At 39.5% G+C, this 13,955-nt stretch overlaps 1 protein-coding gene across 6 annotated transcripts in view; it reads left to right on the top strand.

Moving 5' to 3' along the window:
- The window catches only part of CTNNA2 (catenin alpha 2), a 969,847-nt gene that overhangs the window by 210,633 nt on the left and 745,259 nt on the right, over positions 1-13,955 (top strand). For all 6 annotated transcript variants that reach the window (XM_064573571.1, XM_064573572.1, XM_064573570.1 and 3 more), the window contains exons 4-5: positions 1,443-1,562; positions 5,137-5,403. In XM_064573571.1, the coding sequence (XP_064429641.1) occupies positions 1,443-1,562; positions 5,137-5,403 (387 nt within the window). The remainder of the gene's footprint in view (positions 1-1,442; positions 1,563-5,136; positions 5,404-13,955) is intronic.

Below are 13,955 nucleotides of genomic sequence, written 5' to 3'. Positions count from 1 at the left end.
AAAGCTATATGTCCATAGCCCAGAACTGTGTTCCTCTCTGGCTTTTTCTAGCCATTTTAGTGGTCCTCCACATTTCTACGTTGTCAAAATGAACTCCCTGAATGTTGTCTTTTGATTTGCTTCAGACTATAAGAGTTAATCAGAATTCTGCAGTAGGCCCTGCATTTTCTGCATTTCAAATTTCTGAGGGGCCTGTTTTTTGTCTATTGCTTCTATTAATACCCTGCACTAGTGAAGGCCTCTCTACTAGGCTTCCTTTTTATATAGAAGAACTTTTGATTTTGCAAACACATATCTGTCTTGTGCCTTATTCACTCAGAATTTTATTCTTGGTTATTTACTCTGATAAAATTGTTCCTACAGTAATGCGATGTAACTGACAATGATGTAGTGGGTTACTTCATAATATCTTAATTTTAATTGAGACCACAGGTGTTGTAGTCTTAAAATGTGAACAACTGTGGGAATTTTCACACCATATTAAAGTTAAAATCCTTCTGGTGAGGAGACTTTAGTACCTTCCAAATCGTCAGATCATTTATAAAGGAATTCTTAGTGAAATTCGTAATTCAAGTCCAGGGCCTCGCTGGAAAAGTTCCGTGACGCAATTGGCAGGAATTTGGAAGCAGGGTGCATCACTAGGAAGGGGTGCTGATGTCTTTCTCCCCCTCCTCCCATTCTACCGCAGCTGATGCCAACTTCAGCTGCAACAAAACTTCAAGTGCACTTCTCCAGGTTCAGTAGCTCCTCTTTCTAGTGGATGGCAAGGTGTAAACTCAGCTTTCAGTTACAGTCCGTTTTAGTTCCTGCTTCAGAGGTGTTGACCAGAAGTGTGGTTGCAGATTCAAGTGTGCTCAAATTTCCAAGAGTTCCTTCAGTTTTTTGTTAATGCACTTCCTCCTCTGAAGATTTCTAGAATTTGTTTTCAAATTCCTTATTTTCTTCTTAGATCTACCTTCCTGTATGTTTCTACTTGAATTTAGAAGTCTATATTCCTTTTTTAAGATTTTATTTTTGTCAGAGAGAGAGCACACAAGAGCGCATAAGCAGGGGGAAGGGCAAAGGCAGAGGGGAAAAGCAGACTCCCTGCTGAGCAAGGAACCTGATGCAAGACTCCATCCCAGGACCCTGGGATCATGACCCTAGCTAAGGGCAGGTGCTTAGCCAACTGAGCTCCCCAGTCGTCCCTGAAGTCTGTATTCTTTATCAGAATCATAACCCAGTAAAATAGTCAATATAGTTCTAATGCTCCAAGGGTTCTGCAATTATCTCTCGGATACAAAATATTCTGTGTATTGTGAACAAATATCCTGATTAAGTGCTTATTAGGGGTACTCGTCTTCTGTTTTAAGTGTTGATTTTTTTTTTTACAAATTACCATTTCTAACATGTTTAATATTTTCATTCTAGCCGTTTATAAATGTTGTTTCTTATTACCTCAGGTGGAAGAGGCCCTGGAAGCTGTCAAAAATGCTACAAATGAGCAAGACCTTGCAAATCGCTTTAAAGAGTTTGGGAAAGAAATGGTGAAACTTAACTATGTAGCAGCAAGAAGACAACAGGTGGGAGAAGTTTTGGAAATGCTAGGGGAGAAAATGTGTGTTTAACCTCCTAGCTTTATAGGTCTGAACAACAGATCAGCCTCATCTGCTGGTGATCAAGTATCAAATGCCCTCAGAACCTGTGATTAACAAAGGCATCACAGTTTTCTACATGGGCCAGTTTTCATACCACTGTGGGCCCTGGGGGTACTCTCTGGCCCCTGCCTACCTGGAGTAGGTCACAGACCTCCTGCTTGACTGGTAGGAACCATGCTAACCTTTGTTCCACTGTAAGAAAAGCTCCCCAGTTAAAATATCAAACTTTGGTGTGGTGCTATGGATGCTGTCTGGACACCACCCCTTTACTTGCCCTAACTTTGTATTTCCTAGCCCTAAAGACACCACCATGCATATGCATAGCCAAAATGTGCAGCATGTTGAGTTAAACCTTTATGAAAGATAGGAAGAAAATGCAAAGAAAATTCAAGGAAAGGCAGAGAGAAAGGGGTGAGGTATGGGATAACACAGGTGAGTGAGTTACTTTGAGGAAGGTGGCTCACAGGGGATCTTGTGTCTCCCTTTGTCTCAAGATAGTACCCTCAGTTTTATCCAGGTCTACTCATTAAGTACCATTAGAATTTTGTTCTCAAGGGGTGGGCTTTTATTTTATTTTTTCCCTAAAAAAACCTCTCCAAATCTGGAGGGGTCCGTTAAAATCCTTTCCACCCATCCTCTTGACTGTTCCTAGAATTCAACATTTGGGGCAATTCCTAGTGCCTTAAGATTGTCTGTGACCAACCAGGAAGTTCCATTCAACACCCATGGGTTGAGTGTTCATCAGTGCCATGCTGAAGGAACACTGGTATTATAAACCTGGTCAAGATCTAGTCCCTGCCCCTAAAATGCTTACAGTATTCTTTGTGTGAGAGGCACACACATGTGATTTTAGATTACATAGTAATATTTAAGTATTTTGTAATTAGCAAAATTCAAGTGAGATCTTGTGTAATAGTCCAAAGTGTAAGATGGGTGAAGGAGTGAAGTTACTCCGAAGCACAAATGTGAGACCAAAAAGCTATCTAGCTTAAACAACTGAAAAAAAGAAAAAGAAAAAAAGACATTTAATCTTGATCTTAGTGAACAAAATGGGCAGTTGGCAAGAAAGGTAGGGGCCTTTGTCTCCTATGTCTCCAAATGAAGGACATTCAGAGTCTTGGAAAATTTTTGGATTTTATTGTAAATGGGTGGGTAGAATTTGAGTAGTTCAAAATTTGGTATCAGGGTCTCAAGCTTACATTTTAGTATTTTTGATATGTTGAACACAAGGGAGTGGAGGAAGAGAGACCATCTATAGTTGGGAGGGGCTGATGTCTAGGTGAGAGATGGTCTTGATGAGTTGGTAGAGGTAGAAATGGAGAAGATTTCAAAGAATCAGTTTATTTTGAAAATAGAGCTCTGAGGACCTGATGTTAAATTGGATGTGTCTGTTTAGGGAGGGATAGCAGCCTGTTCAGTTCTAAGGTTCTGGTTTGAGCAATTGGGTAGATGGTAGTGAATTTATAGAGATGGAGAAGACTGGGTCAGTTGGGTATAGAAATTAAGATTTCATATTTAGATACATTGATTTTTTTTTTTTTCTTGAGATCCTTGAGCTCTCCATGTAAAAATGTCAAATAAAAGAGAGGGTTGGAGATGGAAAAACCAGTCATAAGTATATGTAGTTGGGTATTAAAATTGATGGGAATATATGAGATATTTATGAGAATATATATTTCATATATTTCATTAATATATTTCATTAATACCTTGTTTTTAATTAACTGCTAGACTCTTCCAAGAAAATTTAGAAAAGTAGAATTGGAAGTGGGAAAAACACATAACACCCTACCACCCAAGGAAAAAAAAATGGTGCAGTTTTGGCATATTGCCTTTCAGTTATTTATCTTCATATTTTAAAATACTTATAATCCTACTTTTCATATAAGTATGAATATTGTTCTGCTTTTTCATTTATCTTATAAATATTATCCATATTTGTTGAAAATGAATTATAATATCCACAGTCTACCAAATGCTTCAGTCATTTACCTAACTGATTCATAATTAAACATTTAGATTGTTTGCAGGGATTTTTTTTATGTAATTAAAGAATGTTTCCTCAGATAGTTTTATGGAGAGAATTACCCCATCCATCTCTCACTTCCACATTTAGGTTTTTCTTTTATAAGTATAATGTAAAGTAACATCTAATTTCTGGACCGCTCTTGTGGAGGTTAAAAAGGCCCTTCATGACTAGTCATGAGAAACCTACTTTCAATGCCTAGATTATTGCCTGGCATAGAGAATACACTCAGGTGTTAGTTTCCTATTTATGTTCATGTTGAGGGCTAAAAATAAAAAAAAACCCATATCCTATTGGCTAGCATAAATTTGTCGGTACATAAGCAAAAGAGGATAGATGGTTCAGTTAATTATTACGTACTGTCAATTTATCTTGACAATCCTGGGTAAAATATAATGTGCTTGTCTCAGAATTATTTTGACCAATAAAAGAGAAGACGTCATTGTTGCTAAGTCATTTATATAGGACATACCAAACAAACAAATAGAAATTGAACCCCAGTGGTTCAAGTAACCTTTAATGATGTTTTGAAGCTGGGGGGAAAAAAAAATCTCTCCAAGATCCTCAGCTGGCAATCCTATATGGTCTCTGAGAGCAGCACTGCCTTTAACATTTCCATAAATGATGTGAACATTTTTTTAACAATACTCTTTAAAGCTGAAGATCAAGAGACTCCCCAGTGGTGGTATTTTGACAGCCAGAACTAGGAAGACAAATCATCTTTGATCTATTTTTATTCCCTATAAGCTCAATGATTGAGCTGCCATTAAAGGTAGCTTAAAAAAAAAAAAAAAAAAGAACCCTATTCCAGAAATGATAATGCAGTGGCAGTGATGGACTAAGCAAAAATCAGAAGAGTCTGATTGCCCTTGTCTGTAATTGTAATTGAAAATGGGGGCAAGCATTATCAGAAGACTGAAGTTTGGATTTTCCATCTGCTGCTAATGAACTCTGATCCATGCAAGCTACTGACTGTCAGTAGCTTGATTTCTTTTTCTTTTTTTTTTTTTAACCTTTTTCCCAGCAATACTTGAGTGCCTCTTATGGGCCAAACACTGCTAATGAGTAAAGAGCCACTAAACAAGATAGACAAGGCTTCCTGCGATCACTAGACACAATACATCAGGGAAATGTGTTGAAATAAATACAGTAAAGTTTAATAAGTGTTAGAGGAGGGAGTAGGGGCATGTGGGAGCAGATAGAAGGGGGCATAGCTTAGAGAGCAGGATGGAGCATGTTCCAGGAGGATCGGCCATGTTGTGTGAAAGGGTAGATGGAGGAGGAGTGCTCAGGTATTTCATGCAGAAGGATTAAGTGCAAAATCCCAGCAGCTAGTGTGAGCGCCAGGAAGAGTAGATGGTTTCTAAAATTCAGTAGGGTTTCTAAAATGGAGTCTGTGACCCTAAGTTCTAGAACAGATGCTTCTGGGGCAAACTTGATGGATGTGCCACGTTTCCTATGTTATGTATGCAGGAGCTGAAGGACCCCCACTGCCGGGATGAGATGGCCGCCGCCCGAGGGGCTCTGAAGAAGAACGCCACAATGCTGTACACGGCCTCCCAAGCCTTTCTCCGCCACCCGGATGTTGCTGCCACGAGAGCCAACCGAGATTATGTGTTCAAACAAGTCCAGGAGGCCATCGCTGGCATCTCCAATGCTGCCCAGGCTACCTCGCCCACCGATGAAGCCAAAGGCCATACGGGCATCGGGGAGCTGGCTGCAGCTCTGAACGAGTTCGATGTAAGTATCTGAGTGATGCACATGGAGTGGTACCCACTTGCCCTGACGGAAAGGATTTGGGGATGAAGGGCCTCAGTAGTACACCTGGATTTACCCCTCTTGGAGGCTTGTGATAGTAAGGTGAATGACCTAATGTGTTTGTTATTAGGAATCCAGCATAGTGGCAGAGCCTAGTTTTCTTGCATTGAAAGGCTCTAACAACAGTGTTTAAGAGGACCTGATCCAATGCAAGCAGAAACCCTGTGAACTATTAGTTTCCTATCCCACTGGCTATTTTAGGGACCGTTCATCATTTGGATGCTTCTTTATTTTTAAAGGGGCAAACGTCCTAGGCAGTATAGGTACATCTTGCCTCTAGTTTGCACGCGGGTGAAGAACTGCCCTCTGTGTCTTCATTTTAAATCAGTGATAAACTGTTGCCCTCTGATCCCACGTGGGATCCCTGTCTTGCCTGAAGGGGCTCCTCTGGGTAGCACCTGTGTTGGACCCATGAATGACCCACATGCTGCACCGGCTATTTCTGGGGGTGTGTCCCAGTGAGGCAAACAATGGGAGGATGGCATCAAAGTGAATGAGAGGGATGCGTGTAATCAAGACCCCAGGATGACAGCCCTCACTTGCCTTGGGTCAGGATATGGGCCCACCTAGGGGAAGCTGGAATTCATCTGAGTTCATCCTGTGTTCAGTGTGAGAGCCTACGTGTGTTGGAGAGCTACCAGGATTTAAAGTAATCTGTATCTGTTTTCAAGGGTTCTCTTTTCCTACAGGGAGATGGGAGAAGTAGAATGTATTAAATACCTTTTAAGTGATAAAACACGGCATTATAGGAATTCATAAAAGAAAAATAGGTTCCTTAACAGCTGTGGAGAAAGATGATGAGCTTGCTTTTGGATCTGTTGACATGAATTTTTCGCAGGGCATGAGTGGCTGGGAAAGAAGATCAGGAACAAAGCAGTGATTGCGAAAGACCTAAAGCGGCAAGATACAATGGGGGAATAATTATAACACTTCAGATAGCCATTTGCAGTTTTCCCAGGGGTCTCTCCTCTTTTATTTTTTGTTAGTCAAAATATCCATAGCTTAGACTGTATACTCTTTCCTAGGGTTTTTTAGTAAGGATTAAATATAATTTAAAGCGGGCGCCTGGGTGGCTCAGTTGGTTAAGTGACTGCCTTCGGCTCAGGTCATGATCCTGGAGTCCCAGGATCGAGTCCCGCATCGGGCTCCCTGCTCGGCAGGGAGTCTGCTTCTCCCTCTGACCCTCCCCCCTCTCATGCTCTCTCTATCTCATTCTCTCTCTCAAATAAATAAATAAAATCTTAAAAAAAAATAAAAATAAATAAATAAATATAATTTAAAGCATTTACCACAGAAATTGGGGTTTAATACATAATTCACAAAGTGTCAAGAGGCAACTGAAAATCCATTGTAACAGAGTTCAGTAAGGTTATCAGTTTTAAAATATAAGAGAAGTCAATAGATTTCCCAGGTGCAAAAGTGTAGAGTAATGGAAAAACAGATCCTGTTGACGAAAATTAGCAAAAATTTGTTGGCTTTATTTTATTCCTTAATTTATCTCCTTATAAATGTTAGAAATAATCCTGATACAGATGCGGAAGACCAAAAAAAAAAAAAAAAAAACTACCGAGTGGTACTTTTTGTACTTTTGGTTTGTTTTGTGCTTAGGTTTTACAATAAAGTTGTACTTTTTGGTAAATGATGTCATGATCCTGGGTAGGAAAACTATTGACTCTTAATTTTTATAATGTTCAGACAATTCCGATAAAAGTTTTGACTGCTTTTGCAACTTGACAGAGTAATGATAAAAGTTTATTTCTGGAATAAGAATGAAGAAGCCCAAATTTTAAGGAAATGAAAATGAGCAGGTGATGTACTCAGATATTAAAACATTATAATGCTACATTAATTTTAAAAGTGTGCATTAGACCAAAAGATGCCTAATCATTTAAACAGAATAGAAAATTGCAAAACAATCTCAAATACAGAATTACTTTATGAAATGGTACTTTTTAAAATTCATTAATAGGTGAATTATTTAGTCAGATTTTGACACAATGTATTTTTAAAATCCTATTTTATAATCAAAAAGTAAATAAAACCTGTGAGGACCTAGTAATAGAGTAGAAACACAGCATACAGAGAACTCACCTGAAAGATAGTCAGACCCTTCAGCTGCTGCCGCCTTCTACTGGAGTAGGATAGCTTCCCCATTACTTTGTATCCAGAATCTTTTCACTGAAAAGAGCTTTTGCTCAAAGTGAATTTAACAATTGAGTCATCATTGTAATAATACAAAAGTCTTTGGATTCATAAAACTTAAGGCCATGTGGGGAAAATCTGTTAACAGAGTATGTTGATATATATTAAACTTTCAACTGGTGTTTTTGTTTGTTTTTTAACTAGCGATATGCTGGACAAATAGGGCTTTGGGAAGTTAATACATGAATATAACTTTTATAGAACATGGCATATTAACTAATCACTATATCAACTTACAATAAGTAATTTTTCTTTAAGTGTATATGTTAACTAATTATATATTAGCTAAATATATTAACCAAGTAATATTTCATTATTTAAATGTATACAGGCTCTCAAGCTATGTAAATTGCATAAAACATTATCTGATGTTTAAAATTTTATTTCTCGGATGTTGACAAAAATCAACATGTGGAGCCAGGTAAATTGGTAATTTATAGATAGTAATTCCATTTGGTGTGGTTCCCTAAAAATTTAGTTAATGAAATTTCAGTACTTTCTCAAACATAGTAATGCTAGTAAAGTATTACTATGACAAGGTACAAGGTAATTAACCAATTGTAGATTTTCTATCACCTGACACCAACAAACCTACATAGTCCTTAACGGTACTTGAAATTCTCTCACTAAAAAATAATGTTCTCCTTCTCTTTGTAACAGAATTATACATTTCTGTTCTATGGTTGCATAATGAATACTCTGGTATTCCCCCCCGCCCCCCGCCCCAGGCGTATTGACTTGAGATTCGTTTAGAATTCAGACATCTGTCTTGAATCCTAAGTGCTATTCTCAGATATTAAACAAATCAATACCACACTGGGTGGGAAACTCATTCAAACTTCCTGTGACTTATTTTTTGGCATTAGCCCTTCCCGATGCTTGGTTTAACGGCTTGCCAGTGTAATGGAGATTGTAAAAAGTGAAGTATGTTTGAGATCCTGAAGTGAAAGGAGCCGTAAAAATACATGATTTCATCATCAGCATGGCTAGCATGCTTCTAATGTTGAATTTGAAACTAAAATTTCATATTAGTCGTCAGTGTGCCAAACTCATTTTAATGGGAGGTAGGATGCAGAAGTGACTTAAAGTGTGATAGTTGACTGAGAGAAAGGTAAAAATTAGTATTTTTACATTAATTTATCTAAAATTATAGGACTGATTTTTCTATCTGGGTAGTTAGAATTATGGCTTAATGCATGGTGACCTATTTTCTGGCACTATTCTTCTGCCTACGTGAATAGTTGATATAATGATTTATGAAGCAAGAGAATGAAGAAAAAAACCCAGTATTAACAACTAGAAACTGTCAAGAGAGTCTCTAATGATAAAACAGCAAAAAGAAAATGATTGCTAATCAATGGAAAAATCAGCCTCCGTTTAAAATGTGGCAACTTGAGGTGGTTAATTTTATCTGGTGAAACTACTAAGGAATACTAAAAAGAATTTGTAAAAATATAATGACTACTCAGAAGTAAATCCTATTATAAAATCCTATTATAAAATCCTATTATAAAATCCTATTATAAAATCCTATTATAAAATCCTATTATAATGTCAATTTTGACTGCCAGAAAACTTAAGAGTAGGAGAGAAGAAAATTAAAAAAAAATTATTCTTACAAAATTTCTATTAAAGAGAACATATACTGTATCTTGTTTTTTGTGGGGTGGGGAGCACAAGCAGAGGGAGCAGGAGAGGGAGAAGCAGGCTCCCCACTGAGCAGGGAGCCCCATGCAGGGCTCTATCCCAGGACCCCGGGATCCTGACCTGAGCCAAAGGCAGATGCTTAACCTCCCTTTTGTTTTCTCTTAAATCCTATAATAAACACTATCTCAAATTCCTCTAACTTTAAGTTTCTTTTTTTTTTTAAAGATTTTTTTTTTTTTTTTTTTTTATTTGAGAGAGAGAGAATGAGAGAGAGCAAGCACATGAGACGGGGGAGGGTCAGAGGGAGAAGCAGACTCCCTGCCGAGCAGGGAGCCCGATGCGGGACTCGATCCCGGGACTCCAGGATCATGACCTGAGCTGAAGGCAGTCGCTTAACCAACTGAGCCACCCAGGCGCCCTAACTTTAAGTTTCTATTTGTAACTTCTTTTCCCACTTGCCCTGGGCATTTGCTTGATTAGTAATTCTTTTTTTTTTTTTTTTTTTTGTACATTTAGTTTCTCTTTCTCCACTTGTTCCGTCCCCTCAGCCGGTAGAAAAATATATTTCTGTTCTACAGCCTAGAAAGAAAATAAAGCATAAGGCTAGCATATTTACCATTTTCTCATATTTTACTATTTTCCTTACAGAGTTCTTTAAGATTCCAGTCCTTGCTTGCACATACGTCTTGGCTGCCACTAGCTCTTACCTCTTTGAGCCTTGTCCTCTAACCTCTACTCCTGCCCCTCCTCTGTAACACTGTGTCTGAGTTTTTAAGGACCCCTAAATCTATGTCCTCTTTTTTCTAGTTCTCAACTGTTTCAACTTTGGAATGGGGAAATCTTATTTGTACTAACTGTACTTTTTTTCTTTGTATTTCGAATTTGCAAGATTTAAACATCTGTACTTGAAGACTAGGACAGCCTGGCCTCAACCACATTGAGCTGAAGTGTCACCATGACCTACCAACTCTACATAAATTGTTCTTCCTATTTCTACCTGATTTTTTTTTATACCCTCCTCCCCCTAGTTTGTTTTCTTCCCTCTCCTGCACACCCTCCCGCCCCCACTTCTTTCTTTTTAAATAGATTTCCTTGATCTAATTGCAATTCTTGTAGTGATCTAGTATTCAGTGGATAGAAGTGTTGGAAGGTGAGCATAAGGCATGATGGGGCATATGCATCACAGGCCAACAGGGATAGCAAGACTGTGCATCCATCTGACAAGGTTAGGGGACCTAGGCTAATTGCAGCAAGGGGAGAATTGTCTCCTAGAGAGCATCTCCATGCTACAGTGGTCACTGCCCTTAGGTTATTCCAAGTGTGTGCTCATCTCAGGTGTACAGAGACATTCTAGAAGCTCTGGTTGGAAGAACCTGGTTAAGAAACAGGAGTCCAGGTGGTATCTCATTTCATAGCAAGATCCCAGCCCATTTCTGGAACATGGAAGTTTTTGGACAGTCAAGAGTAAGAACCTGGGCCTAGGGTTCAGGATCCAGGGTTGGACTACAAGCCCAGTGAGAGCTGGATTGCTTTACAGGTATCTTAGGTATGAAGCCCAAATGCATGACCTCAGGTCTGTGCTGCAGGAGTCTGAAGAAGTAGTTTTTCAAATGACACCCTCCTCCAAACATCACTCTTACACCTTTGAATAGTAGACTAATTCTTAGATGCTCCTGTTGAAGCTCTGGTCCCTTAAGGAGCCACGAACCAGAATTCTGGCTGGCTCGGGGACTCTTAAGGGTTTTATGGTCTCCAACAACAGGCAAGAAGGAATGCCTACTTGGAGAAGTATCTTTTCACAGAGCAGCTTGTTGAGTTCCTTCCCAGTTCCAACCCTCCCTTTTGCTGTGGAAATCAACTTAGTTATTTATCAGAGAGGCTTACTCCAGATCTCCTCTCCTCCTTTGACATTCTGTAAAGTCATTCTGACTGCAGACATCTGGGAGCACCCATATTAGGTTATGAAAAGGGTAAGTTTCCTGTGTATTACATTAGAATGAGGACAGAAAAGAGAGGAGAAAGCCTTGACAAAATACCATAAACACACTGATGAGCAGGACATAGCTTATGTCCTAAAGCAATTAGCAAGCAGGAGGCCAAATGCATAAAAATGAAAGCCAGTAAGCGGAACCATATAGCTTCGGGAAAGCAATTTTGGATTCCTAATTCAGGTACTAAAAAGATGGAGCTGGCAAATTCAGCAACTTTCTGCCTGAGTTCACGCCAATATTTTTGAAGGCTTAACATCTGTATAGTTGTTATATCTCTTCTTTAATACTGTATTAGTATTTTTTTTTTAAAGTAAACTCTATGCCTAACATGGGGCTTGAACTCACAACCCCAGGATCAAGAGTCTCAGGCGCCCCTATTAGTACTCCTTAATAATCTCCACCATGTTGCTCTGAAATGATTCCCATTTAATGGCCTTTAGAAGTAGCCCAGGACCTTGGGACGAGCCCAGGACTTGGATTGTACTATATAGTGGCTATTCCAAGCTCTGTAAGTTTCTAAAAGTGTGTGACCTTGCGTGGCTGAGATAGTGTCTCTAGGCCTGGGAATAAGGTTTAGCTACTGGATAGCTAAGATAAGTAAAAGTTTACAGTGTGCCAAGTGCGATAAAAGAATGAAGGACTGCAAGGTATAAGGGAGACATGCCATGTAAACAGCTATAGTCACTGTGGTGCATAAATGAAGTGGTTTGCACCTACATATATAGTATGCACCTAACCTTCTGAGTGTGTGTTTGTTGGGGCATGGGTAAGATGAGGGATGGTGAAATCCTAGAAGAGTTCCTGGAGGAGGTGGTGTGTGAGTGGGAATTAACATGCTCAAGTGTGAATGAGGGTGTTTCTCAGCACATCATGTCCTGCAGAGGCAATCTTCAGTAAAATACCCCATTCTGGAACCCAGGGAATGAGGAGAAATCTGGCTAGGTGGGTAAGCTGGAGGCAGATGCTGGAGAGCTTTGTAGGCCTTGCAAGGGGCTGAGTTTCAACTTGAAGGCATTAAGAAGTTGCTTGTGCTCTAGGCAGGGGAATGGATGGTCAAATTTGTGTTGTTATAGTTCCCTCCGGCTGCAGGGTGGAGAGAATGGATTCTGAAGGGGCAAAGCTGCAGTGTGGTGGGAGTGGTTAGGATGAGAGGTTATCAAGGTCCTAAGTCCATTGTTGGAGTAGGCTCAGGAAGAGTGGATGGTTCGGAGCCATGTTGAGGGAGAAGAGTCAACAGTCCTTGAGGCCTGTACTTTTATTTTCATATATCAAAAGTGAATGTTTTATACAGTAAGCGTTAGTTAATTAAAAAAACCAAGTTGTTTGTAGGATATTCGATTTTTTGCATGCTCTAACTTCCTTGTGCTGTTTTTTTTTCTAACTCTTAATTGACGTGTATACCCAACAGTATGATTTTTAAAAGCCTAGTAATTCATGTAGAAACATGTTTTGAACATCTAAATCTAAATTCTACATCTAGGATTTTCCTAATTTAGTTTATTTATGTGTAATTGAGCTTTCATTAGTTTGTGCTTACTAACTCACATTTTACTTCTTAAAAACAAACTCTCAGACACGCTTTAAAAAAAGTTGGAGACAGATTTTCCCATCTGATAGGACATAGTATCAATAACTGGAGGTCCAGTGATTCTCAGCTTTTCTCCATATATTATCCCAACAGAATGCCTCTAAATTTTTCTGCTCTTTTCTACTCAGGCAAATTAAACTCATCAAAACAGCCTTTTAAAAAGCCTTTCTAGTGGTATTACAGCATTCTTTATCATACACTGACATCTGGTGGCCAGATAGAACACTAAGAACACTCCAGTGGGTTTCTGTATGCCTGTAAATTAGAACAACCTAAATCCAAACTATGGGCCCAGACTCAGGATTTAAATATGGAGAGGGTATAGTCTGCCTTAATAGAATTGTGTCAGCTTAAGGCACCACCCCCCTTTTTTTTTTTTTTTTAAGATTTTTATTTGAGAGAGTGAGTAGGGAGGAGGGGCAGAGGGAGAGAGAGAGAGAAGCCGACTCCCTGCTGATCAGGGAGCCCAACACAGGGCTCCATCCCAGGACCCTGAGATCATGACCTGAGCCGAAGGCAGATGCTTAACTGACTGAGCCACAGAAGGGCATAAGGTACCCTTCTGTACACTAAATTTATGCAATGAAAGTTGCATTAATCCTTTGTGGAAAACTTACAGCCCTGGGAAAGTGGTGAAGGTGGATAAAGAGGCAGATAGAAGGGAAGCTCTAGGCAGGGTGTAGAGCTGAAGGTAATTCAACTGGCTGAGTGTGGGACCAGGTCAGCCAACATCAACAACATATCCTTTGCTTCCTGAGCCATACCACATCCCTCCCCAGGATCCATTTATCCAGTATCCTCATTTACTGTCCAGAAATCTTACTGTGGGATATTGACACCTCCCATAACTTCTCATCTGCAATCAGCTTTAGCTTTGTGTTTTGTTTTTTTTTTTAAAGATTTTATTTGTCAGCACACGCATACAGGCAGAGGGAGAAGCAGGCTCCCTGCTGAGTAAGGAGCCCAATGCAGGACTCAATCCCAAGACCCTGGGATCATGACCTGAGCCGAAGGCAGACACTTAACCGACTGAGCCACCCACACAT

The sequence above is a fragment of the Mirounga angustirostris genome, unplaced genomic scaffold (genome assembly GCF_029215605.1).
Source record: "Mirounga angustirostris isolate CCGP_5_RB_7025 unplaced genomic scaffold, mMirAng1.0.hap1 SCAF_10, whole genome shotgun sequence".
Lineage (NCBI taxonomy): Eukaryota > Metazoa > Chordata > Mammalia > Carnivora > Phocidae > Mirounga > Mirounga angustirostris.
The sequence above is the reverse complement of the archived record's forward strand: the minus strand, read 5'-3'. Positions and strand labels throughout refer to the sequence as shown.